Source organism: Eurytemora carolleeae, unplaced genomic scaffold, assembly GCF_000591075.1.
Source record: "Eurytemora carolleeae unplaced genomic scaffold, Eaff_2.0 scaffold694, whole genome shotgun sequence".
NCBI lineage: Eukaryota > Metazoa > Arthropoda > Copepoda > Calanoida > Temoridae > Eurytemora > Eurytemora carolleeae.
In genome coordinates this window covers 151036-170414 of record NW_019396582.1, presented here as the reverse complement: position 1 = coordinate 170414, position 19379 = coordinate 151036, and the positions used below count along the sequence as shown (strand labels likewise).

General features: G+C 31.4%; 1 protein-coding gene across 2 annotated transcripts; it reads right to left on the bottom strand.

Moving 5' to 3' along the window:
• Positions 1-426: 426 nt before the first annotated feature.
• LOC111705883 (uncharacterized) lies at positions 427-18053 on the bottom strand. 2 transcript variants are annotated; one of them, XM_023478582.1, is made up of 16 exons: positions 17342-18052; positions 13474-13548; positions 12656-12724; positions 11002-11071; positions 8468-8513; positions 7826-7916; positions 6893-6967; positions 6754-6823; positions 6592-6689; positions 5137-5245; positions 4766-4812; positions 3483-3565; positions 2719-2857; positions 1965-2251; positions 1752-1785; positions 427-711 (listed from the first exon to the last, which is right to left on the bottom strand). In XM_023478582.1, the coding sequence occupies exons 1-16, from the start codon at positions 17456-17458 to the stop codon at positions 610-612; spliced, it is 1512 nt and encodes a 503-aa protein (XP_023334350.1). In that variant the 5' UTR covers positions 17459-18052; the 3' UTR covers positions 427-609. The 2 variants fall into 2 exon arrangements, with proteins under 2 accessions (XP_023334350.1, XP_023334351.1); XM_023478583.1 differs by lacking the exon at positions 427-711 and adding an exon at positions 1254-1323 and having other exon boundaries at positions 17342-18053.
• Positions 18054-19379: the final 1326 nt, after the last annotated feature.

Below are 19379 nucleotides of genomic sequence, written 5' to 3'. Positions count from 1 at the left end.
TATCATTATTACAATATCTAAATATATGCAAGGCTATAATATTAGCAAGGAAAGTTATTTCAGAGAGGTGTACGCATCTTTTGTACTGCAATGTACTGTCTCTGGGCGGTAATGTAAACACAAGACGGATGTCACAGTCAGACATGGGATCTATCTTTCACATAAAAAAAATCAATGAAATATTCTGGTCTATAGGAAACTATTGTTTGAATTATCAAAATTTTCAAATTTCAATGCTTTTATCCTCCTCGGATACTAAACGAACACTACATGATGCATCTATTCTTGTTTACAAACTCCACCCAGAGAGAACTGGTTCCAATATGTACGCAGAATATACAAAACTGCAATTAACTTTCCTTGCATTACAACTTTGAATATATGTACTTAGATGTACTTACCCTGTACAATGAACAATGTAAAGTGTACAGTGTTAATAATCTCTTTATGTACAAATTAGTGACACAGTTATACAATTAAGACATTGTACGATTCCTTCTCAGAAAATTGAAAAAAAATAACTATAATTTTAGAACATGACACTGGACACATCAAAATCTTGGAGAAGGTCGTGTACTGGGCAGCGCCCTAATCTCTTATTTTTAATAATTATTCTACAAGAGTGATACTGTTTTCTCTTGTTTTGAATCCATTTTGTTCTACACTATCTTGTTGTTGTTGTTCTCTCCAACCTTCAGCCTCATCATCAACCTGATCAATAACAAGCATAAAGTACTAGGTTTTCTTTTCACAATTTCATCTGTCAACTCTGGAAGTCGTAATTTTTATTCAGATTTAAATTTTCGCGTTTTTTTTTTAAATTGGTGCATTTTCAAAGATAATAAAGAACATTTTTCAACCCCGACCATCCATAAACCTTCCCTGGATTCCGCCGCTTTTACGTTTATATTTCAATATTTCAAGGCCAGCTCATTGAAATTAATAATCAGACCAGTACTTTTACTAGTTTTGGTCCTGGGGATTCTTGAAAAAATGGCGAAAAAAGGTCGGAGAAAATAAATGTAACACTTTTTTAACGAATATCATAGTGTGATATATGTTTTTACATCCATTTTTATCTGCTACTATAAAACAAAAAGGTTATTTTAACTTTTTACCGTTATGTACCCTACCTTATGCCTTTCAAGGTGACAGTGTCGAAAATAAGAGTGCAGGGCAAAAAAAAGAGGGGGGGGGCCTCAAGTCCTCCCAAAGTCTATTTATATTAGAAATAAAGTTAAAAACTAAAGGGTACCGTTATTAATCTGACATTCCACTCTTATAAATATGTAAAGGACCACTAGCAAATACATCACACTGAACCTTTAAAAAATTATTTTTAGAAATCCCCCAAAGTACTGAAATATACAGATCGACCTTTGGAAGTGGAGTACATGGCCTATACAATAAGTAAAGGATTAGCGTACGTCATCACTCTATATACTATAACCTCGTTGGGTACAACGATACCCTTAAAATCGTGGGGTAGAGAAAAAGTTATTGAGACATTCCAGTTTATTTTTTGAAAGTTAATAGTTTTGAATAAAGGTTTCTCTAAAAACCAAAAGTGACTTGCGGTTTTGTGCAACAGAGATAAGAAAGGAAATATTTTCAGAATGTTGTACATCTGTCGTGTAACTCTTTAAATGAAGGGTAACTTAAAATTACATCGACTGCCCCTTTAAACTCAAGAAATGTCTAAACTTAATAAAGTGTACATTTACTTTCTTTGTTTTTTACCAAACCTTTACCTCATCTCCTGAAGGAGCACAAAACGTGCAAAATCTAGAACAAGAACAAAACTATTTTTTATTTAATTAGTAGAACTTAAGAAATTCCAACATTTTACTAAACGACCTAGAAACTCTTCTCCAGAATAAAATTTTTGTTATATTTTTAATTATTTTTAATAAACAAAAAAAAACAGAGCCCCTTGTTAAGATCTAGTATTTTTGTTCTTTTTCCTGCAGCATATTCCAACAAGAACAGCAGTGAGTACACCTGTAACTACTGCTGATATCACAGCAGCAGCGATCACTGCTGATCCTGTCAGGTCTCCAGCTTTCCTTGTAAACATACAGGAAATACAATCAGGATCACAAGCATCATCTCTTCGTCTCAGCTGGGTTCCGTTTAAACAGTAGGACTGGTAGTAAAGCTTTTGATTGATGATTCCAGAGCTAGTATTGTCAAACTTACCAACATCTCCACACTCACACATGGTAAAATAATATGTACTGGATACCTCCATCTGAAATATGTACAGTCGTCGTCTCAATAAGATAAAAAAGTAATAATATTATGAATTATTGTATCTATAAAGTTTATGCATATTTGTTTGACAGAAATATGATTAAAGACCTATTCATCGATACATTTTTTGTGTAACAAAATATGAAAATGATCACTCTCATATAATATATATCTTTTCTTCGCGGATTTATGTTTGCTAATTTGTTCCATTTTAAAAATTGTTTTAAAACTTGTGTAAGAGGTTTCGAGATTTTGTTACAGCTTATTTTACTCCCTCCCGGGAAATATTCTAATTTACAACATATTTATTGTAAAAGGGCTTTTTAAAACATATCAAGTAAATATTCTCCAGTCCCTTTTTGATAAGCTACAGGATGACCCAAAAAATTCTTTCATGAATGACTCGAAAACGTTTTTAAATTTAGAAATAGTTTTAATCTTCTTTTAAACTGATTCCAAGATCACCTTTTCTTGAATATTCTGTGTATACTCCTCTTCAAGTAGGAAAAGGTTAACCCTCCTGCTAACCATGTTCTCTCCCATGTTGATCATCTTAATCTCCTCGTATAGAAGATCTTTTACTCCACATCTTGAGTTTTGTTGTCTTAACACAATATTTATCAAGGAAACAGTGAATAGAAATGTCACTTACACATGTATTTAGAACACACTGAGATATCAACGAGTAGGAAAGACAGTTTTGGTCGATTTTTGTTCTTGAGTAAAATATACTGCTTATTTTTATGTTTACATTTCTATTCTTTTAGACAAAAAACGCTACACAAGCTACTTATATATATATATAATGTATATCATATGAACTAATAATAGTTTAAAGGGAATGTACGCGTTATTTAAAGTGCAACCTTCCATTTAACGAGGGGTATTCCCCGATTCACAGTGGTACCCTTTAAACCGTTGACTGGTCACGGATGACAGACATTTCCATATTTATTTACAGAAATTGCTACACACTTTGCTCGCTAGCTGTTTTAAATGTAAGTTTTACGACTTCTGACACAAAATTAAAAGAGGTATAAGCACTGAGTTCTCTGTCCTTGATAGTCAGTCAAAAGTTTAATGGGTCCGTTGTGAACCGAGATGTCCCTCTTAAAATGGTATAGCCCACTTAAAATTACGCTTTCAGTCCCTTTAAACAGTTAGATATTCAATATTGATATATGTTTTCTGCACTGTATTATGTTTTTAACAAGAATCATAAAATTGACCTGTAGTATAAATGAACTGGTACTGCGGCGAGAGTTATTCCAAAATGATTTTTTCTCATGGAAACTTCGCGTTGATTTATAACCTAGTATTAAAAAATGATTAATATTATTGCATAAAGAATTTATTGAGAATTTCCAAACAAAAGATAATTTTGTCTCTAAACTTCATATTATCTAATAAAACTGCGCGCGCCCCTGTATGAATCGTTCCATCCAATTAAAGTTTGACGAATAAGCGACCCCCCTGCTGGGACTTTTACATATGCTAAGCATATTTAGTACATTCATACAAGCTGGGAGGATCCGGTAGAAAACTTGTGTTTTATCTCACCTAGTATTCTCAGCACAGAATACTAAACAGTCATACTCACATTCCTGGTGGGACTTTCACAGATTATAATTAAGAATAGAATGGACAACAGATTAAAGTAAAGAATATTGGACAACAGAGTGGAATTTAGAATTGATTGGACAACAAATTAGAGTTCAGCATAGAATAGGCAACACATAAAAGTAAAGCAAAATGGACAACAGAATGGAATTAAAAATTGATTGGACAACAAATTAGAGTCACACATATAATTTGCAACAAATAAGAGTAAAGAAAAAATGGACAACAGAGTGGAATAAAGAATAGAATGGACAACAGATCGGTGTTAATAATAGAATAAACAACAGATTAGAGTAAAGAAGAATGGAGTTAGGAAAAGAATGAACAACAGAGGGGAATTAAGATTATAATAAAAAAAAATTATAAGGCAGAGTAGAATTTATAACAATACGAACTTAAGATTAGAAGAAAACAGATTAGAATTAAGAATAGAATGGAAAACATATTTAAGTAGAAGTAGAATGGAGATACAATTTCTTCGGAAGGTTTCAAACTATAATGCATATTTCTGAAGCAGCCAGGAAAAAGTAATTACGATGTAATATTCATACATGATACACTTTCAATTACATAATACTTAACGTATTTGTACTTTACAGCCTAAGCATTAGTGGAATACTTGCCGTAAACCGAGCAGTTGCCTAAAAGAGTTACCCGCTTGCCGCGTTAAATTACAAGACGAGAGAGATTAGTATATAATTAAGAGTTAGGTTAGGTTAAGACACTTTCTGGACCGGGCAAGTGTGCCGAATGCTGCGGTTAGGACAGGCTAGGGGACCGACCGCTGCGGTTAGAACAGGCCCTGTCTCTGTCTGTAATTTTGGCAAAAGTATAGACTGTTTTGTAATGAATTAGTTTGATTTGGACTGTACTGTTTTTCAGTATTTATTACCTTAATTCCATGGTTCAGTATCAATGGGATAATATTATTCTCAAACACTACAGGAACATATTCTTCACAAAACTATACAAATTACAGGTAAGATTGTTTATTCAAATTGTTTGTATTAAGTTACAAATACCTCAGTATTAAAAAAAAATTTTAACTATTGGGAAGAACGTTTTTAATCTATTTTTATAAAAGTATTGGTTACAAGCAAAGTATTCTATACAGTAAAATGATATTCACCCTACTATGTTTGGATTAAAATTCGCCTCTTTTTATTTCCTTCTTTTTTCTTTTCTTTTTAAAATATTTTGTGATTATTGTTATTGTATCTATCTATATCGGAATTTCTATTCACAGTGTAAAGAATAAGTTTCCTAGTTTCTGTCCTCCCTTGAACTGAATATCTTCTGTATTAATGTATCCAAGATCATTTCCAAGTATCTCAATCATGCCAGAGTACTCTGCACTACATCCTTTATCCTTCTGTTAAAAAACAATTATGGTTTAGTCTGAACAATGTTGTTATTTTTACAGTTTTTATCTAGCTAATCAACAACAGCACACACTCAACTAGATAGAAGAAGAAGGTTAAATTTATGCGACACTCTGGAACGAATTTGTGACCTCGTAGCTCATCTAGTTTTGTTTTTGCGCATTAGTATGAAAACAAAATTATATGGCTACATATTAAAAATTTTAAATATTTTTGTTCATTTTAATTGCTCTACAATAAAAGAAGTTATAATTGAGCAGCTGGCTTATTGATGATTTCTGTTTTTTTACAATTAAATGATTCATTGATCCGTTTTAAACTTGATCATCTATTGATCAGTCCACAGTAGGGATGGGCGCGTTCCTGGTGGAACGATCGTTCTTTCCCAAGAACGAACGGAACGATCAAGAACGATCCCATCGTTCCGAAAAAAAACGAACGCTTAGAACGCGTTCTTAAAAATTTTGGAACGATTAGTAAAAGAACGGAACGGAACGGGAATTGCTTGAAAAGAACGGATAAAATCGTTAACGCGTTTTTATTTTCAAGAACGCGTTCTAAGTTGGGAACGCAGTTTAAATCTGGAATGTGTTTCCAGTTCAGATTTTCTCTGTATGTATGAACCGAAATTAAAGATAGAATTAAATTGTAAATGACATTAGACACAATAATATAGAAAAGTAAGGAAGGGGGGGGGGTAAAAGGGAAAAAATACGGTTCTAAAAGGGTAAGAATATAATTATATGCGTATGTGTACAAGCGTAACTAAGGGGATACATGGGTTTAGCCGGCAGGGGGGGGGAGAAAAGGAATGGCAAGGATTTAATGCATTACATTCTTGGGGAATGGGAGCTGAAAGGGGAAAAAGAGAAGGGGGGGGGGAGAATTTAGGTTGAAAGAAATTGTTTTCTATAATTTATTTCTATTTCTTTTTGATATTATTGAAATATTGATTATGAAAATTAAATATTTTTCAAAAATCTACAAATTGTACACCCCCTTTTTTAAGGTAACCCGGTTTTAGTAATCGTTCAATACTAATAACGGAACGGGGGGAAGGAAACGTTCCTTGACTAAGAACGGAATGAGAGGGATGGAACCGTTCTTTGAATAAGAACGCCAAGAACGGAGCGGAACGGGAAGACCGTTCTTCTACTCAGAACGGAACGGAACGGGACAGAACGGAAAGTAACGGAACGATACAAAAAAAAGAAACGAGAACGGAACGATTTAGCTGAAGGCCCTCGTTCTAGAACGGAACGGAACGATTTCAAAAAAGTCGGAAAGCGTCCAGCCCTAGACTCCACAGAACTATAAAAAAAATGATCTCTTTAACCTTATGATCATTCTCAACAATAAGTTTGTTGATTGTCCCCGAGCTTGCTGTTTCATCAAAGAAGAGTTTTGATCTAAGAAGTCTGAAGACCGGATTAGCTGAATAAAAAAAATATATTTTATTTTGACTATACTGAAGAAGCAATTATGTTTAATATCTAACCTGTGCTTTTGTTTGAGTTATAAACATCAAAGAAAACTGGTTTCTTAAAAACCACATTTTCAAATACGACCTGATCAAATACAATAAGTTTTTTATTTTATTTTAATTACAAATTTTTCTAAGAAATATTAGAACAAACCTCAGTTTTGTCCTCCATAACAATATCGTATTTGCTCTCAACTATGGTAGAATCTCGAATGTATAAACTGGTGATCTAGTAAATATATAATATAAAAATAAAATAATCTAAATTTATCGATTTCAAGTTTTCAAAAATCAGAAGAGCAAGTTTTGACACTTAAAGAAACTGTAGTCAAATTTCAAATGATCCGCAATTTTTAGATGAAACTTTAAATTCACAGTAGTAAACTTTGTCTGAGCCAGGAGTATTTGTTTAGATTATTTAAGTTTCTCTGTAAAAGTGTCTTACGCATTAATGCTTTAAAGACAATGAATGAAATTAATAGAATTCAACAAAAACTTTATCAATAGAAAAACCACGACTTCTTCCCTATTGTTACTCTGGCACCGTTTTCGGGCATGTCACTTTTCAAATGGAAGGTCACTAAAAATTATGTCTTTAACCTCATTCGAAATTACGCAAAGATTCTGAAGAAACTAAGACAAACCACAAGAGTTAGAGATTAAGACCTCCTAATCTTAATAACCATTAATTCTTCTTCTTAACAACTTTATTCAATACAAAACAAATCAACAATGGTATTTTCATTTATGGAATCATAGAGAAAAAACGACGAAAAAACCGTCTCATTCTATTTTCATACCTATTGTTGCAACGAGTTGCTTTTCGCAGAGCTCTCCATTAATTAAGTTTAATCAAAATAATAATAATTTGCAAGCGTAGTAATAACCATTAATAATAACATCATCAACTTAAGACAATAGAAATCTAAGTCATTACTTAATATCTGAGCCATCCTTAACCCTCTATAGGACTAGTATCTAAGACATCCTTAACATCCTAGACTTTCTTGATATTCAGGACTATCTATGAATTTGAACACACTAGCATATTAGATAAAATTGACAATCTAAACATAACAAGACAAACCTTGTCAGTCCTGCTAGCTCCAGTAGTAGGTTGTCCTATATCTAGACAATCTATCGTCAGAGCAGTTATATTTTGTACCAAGATTCCAGCTCTAAAAATAGAGAAGAAAAAATCGTTAATGACAGTTTTAAAATTATTGTAGGGTCAAGGGCGTGTCAAGTTGTCAACCTGTGCCAACTAAATTATGACTTTTAAATAGTCTTCTAATTTTGGCCGTAAATCTAGCGATGTCGGGTTAGTACGATCGCTAGAAAATTATCAACATTAATTTTAAAAAAAATTCCTTGCCATTGAAAACTTGTTTTTCCACTTATATTATCATTTAGTATTAAATTTCAAGAATATCTTCATCGAAATGTTTTATTTTTATGCATTTCACTGACTGAGATAGCAAGAAATTAATTAATTAATAAAAAAAATTTAAAAAAATTGTCTAAGTTTATAATTTGTTTTAATCGTTATAAAACTTAATGACGATGCACCAATATTTTGATAGCCCGAAAATCATACTATCTGTGGTTCATACTACATTTTTAGATTATTGTATTTCAAAGATTATCTATCATTTATTATTGAATAGAGTTTATATTTGTTTGAAAAAAAAACTGAAAATCTCAATGTTTAAAAATAAGTTTTCTGTACCTTTGAACTTGGAGAAAGTTATGAATTGCCTCAGGTATAGGAGAGCCTGAATAAAAGAAGAAAAAATTTCATTCACGGGAAGACGACATTTATTCATGTCTAGAATTCAACCATGAGGTTAAAGGAATTGGAGATTTATTTTGTTGGTTTCTTGAAATTTTTTTTAAGGTTTTTCTTTTTGTTTTTTGAGTTTGTTTGATGGTTTGTGACTTTATGTGCTGGTTAAATTTTTTTTTATTATTTAGTTACTGGTTTTACATCTATGCTTAATCATAACAAACCATCAAAATCCAAAACTAAATGCAGAAACCAAAAATAAAGCTTTAAATCGTCATATTTTTAGAGTTTTGGGTCGTTTTTACATTCTCATCCTTTGAGGACCCATAGCTGGGTTATTTTTTTGTTTTTGAGGAAAAGTTGGCCACGGTTTGCTTGTTTGGTTTGTAAATGAATTGATTTGTTGGTTGATCCGTAAGTTTGTAATTTGGTAAGGTTGGCTGGTGTGTTATTTAGTTGATTTGTTGGTTTCTTGCTTAGATTATTTATTCTTATTAAAAATTTTGTTTTTATTTTGTTGGTCTATGAAAATGTTGGTTTTCTTCAGCTAGTTGGTTGGTCGATTTTTATCACTTAAGTTAGCTGTATGGTTTGTTGCTGGGTTGGAAAGTTGATTGGTTCGATGTTTGATTTGTTGTTTCTGAGTTGGTGTATTAAATGGGATAATATTTTGTTTGGTGAATATTTTGATGTAAAGTCCTTTTGCAGTTATTTGGTTTATTTAACTGTTGAGTGGTTAGGTGATTGGTTGGGTGTTTGTATTTTGGGTGTTGATGGGGTGGTTGGTTGGGTGGTTGGATCGTTGGTTTAATCGTTGGTCTGATTGTTGGTTTGATAGTTGGTCTAATTGTTGTTTTGATCGTTGGTCTGATTATTGTTTTGATCGTCGGTCTGATTGTTGAATGGATCGTTGTTTGGATTTATGGTTGGATTGTTGATATTTTGGTTGTTTATATGATTTTTGGTTGAGTGTTTAATTGGTTGGTTGGATGGAATGTTCAATTAAATTGCTGGTTGGATTGCTGGTAAGATTGTTGGTTAAATTGTTGGTTGGATAGATGGTTAAATTATTTGTTGGATCGTTGGTTAGATCGTTGATTGGATATATGGTTATAATATTTGTTGGATCGTTGGTTAGATCGTTGATTGGATAGATGGTTAAATTATTTGTTGAATCGTTGGTTGGATCGTTGATTGGATAGATGGTTGAATTATTTGTTGGATCGTTGGTTGGATCGATGATTGGATAGATGATTAAATTATTTGTTGGATCGTTGGTTGGATCGTTGATTGGATAGATGGTTAAATTATTTGTTGGATTGTTGGTTGGATCGTTGATTGGATAGATGGTTAAATTATTTGTTGGATCGTTGGTTGGATCGTTGATTGGATAGATGGTTAAATTATTTGTTGGATCGTTGGTTGGATCGTTGATTGGATAGATGGTTAAATTATTTGTTGGATTGTTGGTTGGATCGTTGATTGGATAGATGGTTAAATAATTTGTTGGATCGTTGGTTGGATAGATGGTAAAATTATTTGTTGGATCGTTGGTTAGATCGTTGATTGGATAGATGGTTATATTATTTGTTGGATCGTTGGTTGGATCGTTGATTGGATAGATGGTTAAATTATTTGTTGGATTGTTGGTTGGATCGTTGATTGGATAAATGGTTAAATTATTTGTTGGATCGTTGGTTGGATCGTTGGTTGGATAGATGGTTATATTATTTGTTGGATCGTTGGTTGGATCGTTGATTGGATAGATGGTTAAATTATTTGTTGGATTGTTGGTTGGATCGTTGATTGGATAAATGGTTAAATTATTTGTTGGATCGTTGGTTGGATCGTTGGTTGGATAGATGGTAAAATTATTTGTTGGATCGTTGGTTAGATCGTTGATTGGATAGATGGTTATATTATTTGTTGGATTGTTGGTTGGATCGTTGATTGGATAGATGGTTAAATTATTTGTTGGATCGTTGGTTGGATTGTTGGTTGGATTATTGGTTGAGTGTTTGGTTGGTTAACGAATTGTATGATTGGTTGACACGGTTACAGACTATAATATTTGAGAAATCCTACGGATCAATAGAGAGCTAATATTGGGTTGTATGGTTGTATGCAAAATGGTGTTTTAAACACGATATATACTGCTATTTTCATGTCACACAACGCCGTAGTTTTAATCAAACACTTTCAAAAGTAAAATAAAATAAACATACATGTATTAAATACTTCATACACGCTATATATGTACAGTTTATAACTTGATAAAACACTTTTTTACATATTTTAATCATTATTGCTGATATTATGTTCCTTAAATTTCTTCAATGCAACTATGTTATGTATCGAATAAATGTATCTATATCATAAATCCATCTTATATACATATATGTACAATATCATATTTATTTTGGTTACACTTCATGTTAGATAAGGATAAAATTTTATTTCTTATTTTAAATATTTACCTAAGCAAAGCTTCAGTGATTTACAGTTCATTATGATGAGAAGGTTTGATACTGACCAATCTAACTCATTCTAAAACATATTGTATAATTATCACTTTGATCTTGCCAGGCTACATTTGTTTTGGGTCGACTTTACACAGGGTAGTTCAGACTGGACAATACAACTGAATGGAAGTAAGGTTGGTAAGGTAGATACAGATGAGAAGGTTGGATACAGATGAGAAGGCTGGATTCAGATGAGAAGATTTAAAACAAATGAGAAGGTTGGATACAGATGAGAAGGCTGGATTCAGACGAGAAGATTAGATACAGATGAGAAGGTTGCATACAGATGAGAAGTCAGAAGGTTGGATACAAATTAGATTGGAAAGGTTAAATAAAGGTATATTCCAACTCACAGTGCCCCAAAAATTAAAGGGAGTGTTTGCGAAAAATGAAAGGGGGTATAGGTTTAATGCGATAAAAAAGCGCTTTTGATCACTACGAATCTTACTTCTATCTGTTGCGTCTATAAGGAGAAAATTGCTAAAAACGACTTATGCTGAATAACATAGCATCCACCAAAATTGAGAACGTTGTTATATTCGATTCGGATCGTAAAAAAATCAATTTAATTTCAAACAAATCAAACAGATATTACAACCTATAGTCACAAATTATTTTTCGTCACATTTGTATATAGTTATTTTTTCATAATATATTTTACTTCTTTTACAAAAACAATGCACTTAAAACAACGATTTTTTCCGCTAGGTGTCTCTTCCACGTGGAATCATTAAGAGCATCGAGAGCAGAGACACCTGGCGGACAAACTAATCGGCGTTTTAAGTGCATTGTATATAAAACAAATACAAAATATTATGAAATATCAACTATTTGCCAATGCATCGAAAAATAATCGATGACTAAAAGTTGTAATAGCTAAAAGATTTGTTGGATAATAAATCGATTTTTTTTTTACGATCATACTCATGGATTGCAATTTTCTCAATTTGGGTGGATGCTACGTTATTCGGTATGAGTCGTGTTTAACAATTTTCTCCTTATAGACGCAACAGATAGAAGTAAGATTAGTAGCGATCGATCGCGCTTATTTTTCGCTGTATATGCGTATACCCCCTTTCATTTTTCGCGAACACTCCCTTTAAGACAAAGTATCGTTATAAACCCCGGAGTGGGAAACAAGGTTACATGCATGCAATTTTTGTATACATCCATATTTGTGTAAACAAATTTTTTTTCTTAAGGTTCCTTTACAAGAATTAGAATTTACACAAATATTAAACTTTCTGTTTTGGCATAAACGAGGATATTTCCTACCTAGAGTAATAACTGTTTTTATGATAAAATTTTATCAAGATTGTTAAAGTTCTATACTATATATTATGATAATATTTGCCCTTTTCAGGAAAAAACGCGAAAATTATCTATTTTTTTCTGAAAGTAATATGAGTTACTAGCTATAGTGCCCGGCGTTGCCCGTGGAATTAAAAAAATCTAATTTTGAAAGGAAAATAAAGATAAGTTTAAAATAAAATATTTTAAATTTTTTTGGCCTATTTTAGTTACCCCCAGGGTACTCATGGGTTTTCTAAAAAAGCAAAAGCGAACATATATTCAGAGGGTTGAATAAAGTTGTATTAATATTCTTCACCTGTTTATAATGATAGCTGTCAAAGAAGGATTTTGATGTGTCTCCATACACCTCAGGACTGTCAAGTCTCTGACGTTATTATATTTTTATTTTATTTTAAAAATGCCTGATTTGTAAAGATATTTTAATTACAAAACAATCCCATTAGAATGATAAGCATCTGATAGCTTTTTATAAAAAAAATGTTGTAAAGGCAGATAATATTTTGTAATTTGTAACGCAAAGGAATTGATTTTTTGCCACAAACTCGGATTTTTTAATTTCATATTTTCAACACAATTTGTTGTAGACCTTAGATATGTCAAGCTATGAATTCTGTTTGATCAAATAATCTAAGTTTGAAAAACTCAAATGTTTAAACCATCAGTTTGCAAAGATATCAGGATTAGAAAATTCGAGTTTGTGAAAAGACTTAATTCCTTTAACAATTTCTAATAGTTACTATAGATTTATTTTCTGCACTTTAGAAAATGTCAAATCATATTTTTTTATGATTTCTTTGTTGCACTTTGTGCATTCTTACTTCTTTACTTAATCTTGGAAAAAAATTATAGTTTTAAAAATTGCAATGTACAACAAAAATCTGCTCTTTAAAATTCGATATTGGATCAGAAATTATTTGTGATTTTTGTTTGATCTTTTAATATAAAAATGGAAACAAGCCTGCATAAAAAATATATATATAATTTTTCATATATATGTTTAGGGTTGGTTTAACAGTTAAAGTAAAAAACTGGAAGAATGAATATAAAGACTTTAAATTTTGTAAATATCTACAATCGCACTATAACATATTTTTATTGTGTTATTTATCTAACCTGCGAATCAGGACATTTACAAATAAATATCTGATATTTAGCGTCGGCTGATTTTCTTGTTTCACTTACAGTTTCCTAAATAAGCATTTCTTCATTAATTCCTTTTCAATATCGTTTATTGAAAAATTACAAAGGAAAATGTAAAGGAAAAGTTTTGATTCAAAAGCGTTTTTTAATTTTAGTAAAATCTTTAGATTATTTTGTAAATATTGAGATCACTCTCCTATAAACTCCACTGTGTCTTTGGTTTATGCACTGCAGATCAATAAAGTACTCATCAAAGGCTTAGTATAGGATGAGATGAAAACAAAAAGAGGATTCTGATCGAACCTATTTTGTTTTCTTTTATTTAGGAAAATCGTTAGAAGCTCCAAAAGTAAAACCTTTGCTTGTTACTTGTATACTGTCAGTGGCAATACAAAAATTAACTATTTATTAATCAATCTAAATAATATTACACTTTGAAAGGTTTTAAATTGCAATAATTGCACGCAAAATGTAGATTGTAGATAAATGCAATATTTCCCAACATCATAAAAAAGTGTGCTGCAGTTTTTTTGGGAGAAATATATAGCTCGGTCTTAGTAGTGCGGACTTGCGGAGTTTACATTTCGCCCAAAAAATGCAGTACACTTTTTTGCGATCAAAGATACGGGATTCCGGGGGAATATTTCTTGTATGTATGTATAAACGACAAATAAAAACGCTTTTACAATTATTACATTTGGTACCTAAACTTTTAATTAATATATTACACAACTATACTAACAGATGGTGCTATGGTGTTACTCTAATATATCTTATTTAGCAGGAATCAAATTAGCTAAACCGAACACCACTTTATAAATATCGAATATACAATTAGAATTAACAGATTTGAAACGCTATTTTTGTTTAGAAAGAATAGCAGCGTGCGGGTGCCGATTTATTTTTTTTGATGGAAACTGCAGCAAAAATGAGCAAAAAAATGACGGGAGCAAAATTCAATGATGGCACTTTTAAACAATATAAAAGGGCAGTCTGAATGTTAATACACGACTCCTTCAATTAAACCTAAGACAGAATAATTGAACGTAAAATGCACTGTTGTTCCTTATTTAAACCTGAAAGGGAAAGTGTCTGACGAACATATGTTTTATTTCAGAATGTATTTTAAATGAAGTTGGGATAGAAACGTACACGTTAAACATATATGGAGTGAATACAGAGTGAGCCAAAAAGAAGTATGTTTGCAGGGTTAATTTTAGGTGGACAAATATTATAATCAAGAAAACCAAATGCCAAAATAGTTGGTACACAGAAACAAATTGGGGAAACTTTTTTGTGAAAATGTTTTCTTTCTTCAGAAATGGATTAGAAAAGGAACTGAGTTTTTCTCACAAACTCAAATTGTCTAATCCCTATATCTTTACAATCTGATGACGATGATAAACCTTTGATATTAAAAACTTAGCTCATTTGGTCTAACAGAACTCATAGTTTGAAATATGAAAGGTCTTCGACATTGGGTAGCAAAGATATAGAGGTTAGAAAGGTAGAGTTTGTGACAAAAACTCAGTTCCTTTGTTATTATTTTATATTCCAAAGTTTCATAAAAAATAGAGGTATTAAAAAAAATCTGCGAAAAATATCATTACAAACCTACTCCAAATCTTACGGAGGGCAAAATATCACAAAGGAATTGAGTCTTTTCCACAAACTCGAATTTTTAAACCTCTATATCATTTCATATTTGATCTAACAGAATGCATAGTTTAAAATATCTAAGGTCTACGACATTTGGTTGAAAAGATATAAAAATTAAAAAATAAGATTTTGTTGCAAAAACCCATTTCCTTTCTAAGAATTGGTGGAAATTTGCACTGCCAATATTTCTTGAATTTTTTGTTTATCTTTTTAATTTGTCCATAGATTTTTGAAAAATTTGTGAACAAAAAAACATGCAAATTTTTCCCTTAATTTCTGAAGAAAAATATTTTTTACAACAAAATACGTTTAGCATTTATTATTCTTTGTACCAACAAAATGTTTTTTATTTGTATTTTCATTTTAATATATTTGGCCCAAAACATGAATCCCGCAAAAAATATTATCAGCTGACTTTACATTTATCGAAAATTCTTAATTAGCTATATTCACAACAGTTTTCAAAATTAATGTCACTAGAATTTTCGTTAACTGTCCCTTGAAAGCTTTTGAGCCATTTTTTTAATACATTTATTATCTATGTTTACGCATGAAAATAATGGTTGCGTAGCAAAAACATGATTTTCAGTGCTTGATGTGACACGTTAGCTAAATATCAATATTTTAAATCTTTACTTTCCCGACAGGGAATTCATGGCCAGTAAATTGTGCAAAAAAACTATTGATATCTATTGACATTGATCGACAAGTTGCTTTTTAGAAAATAAAAAACAACACGATCATCTCTCTTAGATATTTTATAACATGCACCAATCTCTGACAGATATTCTAGTGTTGATCGGATTTAGATTGTTATTTGTAGGTTACAGATTTATTTTATCTGGGTGTTTAACAAGAGAAAAAGAAATAATACAAAATCTATTTATTAAACTGTAGAAATTAAATAATTAAAAAGATTGAAAGAATTGAAAATTATTAGTTTAAAATACATAATGAAAAAACATTTAGCAACCGAAAATCATCCATTAGTCAAACAGGACGTTTATACATTCTTCCTTATTTACTACAATAAACATATAGTAAAGGTAGTTTTTATTGTTAAAGAACTTGAAAACTCGACACAAACTCTAATTTGATAATCCCTATATCTTCGCAACCTGATGATATTTCGCAAATCTTTGATATTTTAAACTTAGACTTTTTGATCTAACAGAATTCATATTTTGATATACGTAAGCGGTAAGGTCTACAACATCAGGTTGCTAAGATTTAGAATATTATAATTTTAGGCATGGGCTCTGTTCCTTTCTTTTTTCAAGGGAACCAATATGAAGATTGAAGGTTTTCAATTTTGAGAATTTTTTTTTTTTCATGAAAGGTTGTGAAGAGAACTTCTCTGTTTTAACAATCTTGATAATAATTAGGTCACTAGGTTAATTGCTTTGTTTAATATTTCTCAAATTAAATATTTTAAATAAAAAGGCTCCCAGAAAAGGAATTGAATCAATAAACAATTGTTCAAAATAAAACGCAAGATAAATGTTCCCACTGTACCTCATTCAGACTCAAGTTTTGATTCTAAATAGATAACGTTTAAAACGTTTATGGTTTGCTCTCGATAGAACAAATTTAGACCTTGAGTCTTTTTTAGAGTTAAAAATTATACTACCGTTTGCCCCGTATATCAAATAAAGATTTAATAATGTAAAAAAGATGAGATTGTATCTAGTATACATGTTTACCTTACTGTCCAGGTTCCAGCATATATCAGGGGTTTATACAGAAATATGTGAAGGGGGGGGGGGGGCTTAAATTAACGAAATTAAATGTTCTGTGTTATTTCTTTTAGAACGCAAGGATCTTTATCCAACATGTATTCTATAAATCTTAGATTACAGACACACTCAACACAGAAACATTTATTTAACTAATACAAATGAACCATTTTTCATTATTCATTACAAAGGAATTGAGTCTCTAGCACAAACTTTGATTTTCAAATTCCTATACCTTTGCACCCCAATGTCATAGACCTTAAATATGTCAAACTATGAATTCTGTTATACAAAATAATAATGCAGGGCTAAAATATCAAATCAAATACACCATCAGCTGCAAAAATTTGATTTTGTGTCAAAACCCATTTTCTTTTGTTCTTTTGCATTACATTCAACTTTTTGACTCCCCAAAAATAGTTTCTTTTTTAAATTCTGTTATTTACCTGGTTGATTCTATAGGCTGCAGGATCACCATCCTTCTCTATCCTACACTCAAGTTTGGATTCAGTTATGTTTACTAACATTGCTAGCAACAGTACGATTATCCTTACCCACTCCATCTTTTAGACATGTACAGTTGAACATACAGTTTAGAAGTTACGAGGTTTGGGTGTGTTGTTATGTATGCTTTAATTAGGACTGCTGCCTTGTGTGGAACTGTATGCATACCCGATTATTTCGAGGTTTTAAATGTTTGAACTTTTGTAAGTGTTTCTTGGTTTTACGCTCAGACACCCGGCCCGTACCGACTTATATCACAATCAATAAGCCGTTTACTCTTAAAGGGACTGTGTGCTTACTCTTACATTCCTCGATATAAACAAAGGGTAAGCTTAGAATTATGTAATGGCGTAAGTCATACTTTCAGTCGACTTTCAAGCTAGGCGCACTTTTTAAAAATTAGATTTACTAATATTGTTATTATCAAATGCTTTGAACCCGTGAAGCGTCTTTAATTTTCTCTTTTTCACATTAGATCCCTTAATTTATACATAGTGTCATATTAATGAGATTTAACATAAAATGTGTGGGTCATGGCTCTTTAGCCAAAACCAATTAATTATGGCGTTGAACAAATTCAGAAATTTTGATACAACATGGCACTTAATCATGAAAACTAAAAATGGTGAATGAAGATTTGCAAAACATTATTTAAGACCTATATATTCTATACAGGAAGGAAAGTCTTTTAATAAAATTTTATACTTTACTTCAATAATTCTTATAGTGTTTTTTCTTCATTTATTAACGTAATACATTACATGGATCGATTTGATAATCATCACTTTGGTTTTTTTATTACTTTGTGATTGCTAAAATTGATAATTTATTATGAACATAACGAATTTTGTATACATGTTGTTAATTCACATAAAAAGAATGGTTAAATTAATATGAGCTGACGTGATTTAAACAAAAAAACATATGAATAGAATTTTTAACCGATTCACAACAGAGTCAAATATTTTGTTATTGTTTTAATCCCAAAAAAAGACGAAGTAAAACTTATTTTGGCAAATTCAATCTGAAAAATAAATCAATTATCCACCAATCATTTTCTTATAATATGCTCCTTATCTGTATCCAGATTACTTTGATTCTATTGAGAATTTATGTTCCCTCAGACATTAATGCTTTTTTTATAGTTCCCTAGAACACGGTTCTTCTAGTTTGAATAATGCAAGATTAAAACCAGATTATATTTCAACCTTGGTGACTCAGATGGATTTCCCTCATTCAAACCTGACAACTCTCTTAATTAGTCTCAGGTAGTAGTAAGGCAGTTCGAAGGGGCTAAGGGGCATTTATGGGACTACAGGGGTCAACATGGGTTAAGGGAGAAAATAAAGAACCACAGATTAAGGTATTATGAACCATTGGTGGGGAGTTAATGATCTTGTGTTAAAGGACCAAAGGATGAGGATAAGAAAGCAAGGGTAGAATTTAACTGACAAAGAGTGGAGGTTAAGAACCTAGGTTAGAGGTTATAAGAACAAGCGTGGAGGTTAAAAGACCATGGGCCAAGATGAAAAGACAATTGGGATATTACAGACCAATGAGGAAAGGTAAAAGTACCAAAGGTTGAGGTTAAAGGAACAAAGTATAAGGTAAAGGAACAAGGGTTAAATGTTAAAGGACCAAATGGGAACGATAAAGTATACCTAAGGGGAAATTAAAGTTCCAATAACACATCTTAATATTAAATTAGAATTAACTATTTACAACTTCTTTATTAAGGGATACCAAAACCAATCTTGCATACCTTATGAAAACAAATTAGGTTAAAAGTAAGATTCTATAAACTTAAGTTTCCGGATCAAGGACTGGAGATTGGAGATACATATTAATCTAAACGTGGAAGATTTTCAGCCAAAATTAGATAATCTTATCAAAGCGGGGAGTTGAAGAACTGATGAGCATTAAAAGACCTGGATGGAAGGATTAGTGTCCCCGAGTAAGATTTAACTTTTTACATCGGAC

Coding starts and splice junctions, on each gene's coding strand:
- LOC111705883 (XM_023478582.1), bottom strand. CDS start 17,458: ATGGAGTGGGTAAGGATAATCGTACTGTTGCTAGCAATGTTAGTAAAC. Junction 13,549..17,341: donor CAGCCTATAGAATCAACCAG/GTAAATAACAGA, acceptor ATGCTTATTTAG/GAAACTGTAAGTGAAACAAG. Junction 6,968..7,825: donor GAGCTAGCAGGACTGACAAG/GTTTGTCTTGTT, acceptor TATATTTACTAG/ATCACCAGTTTATACATTCG.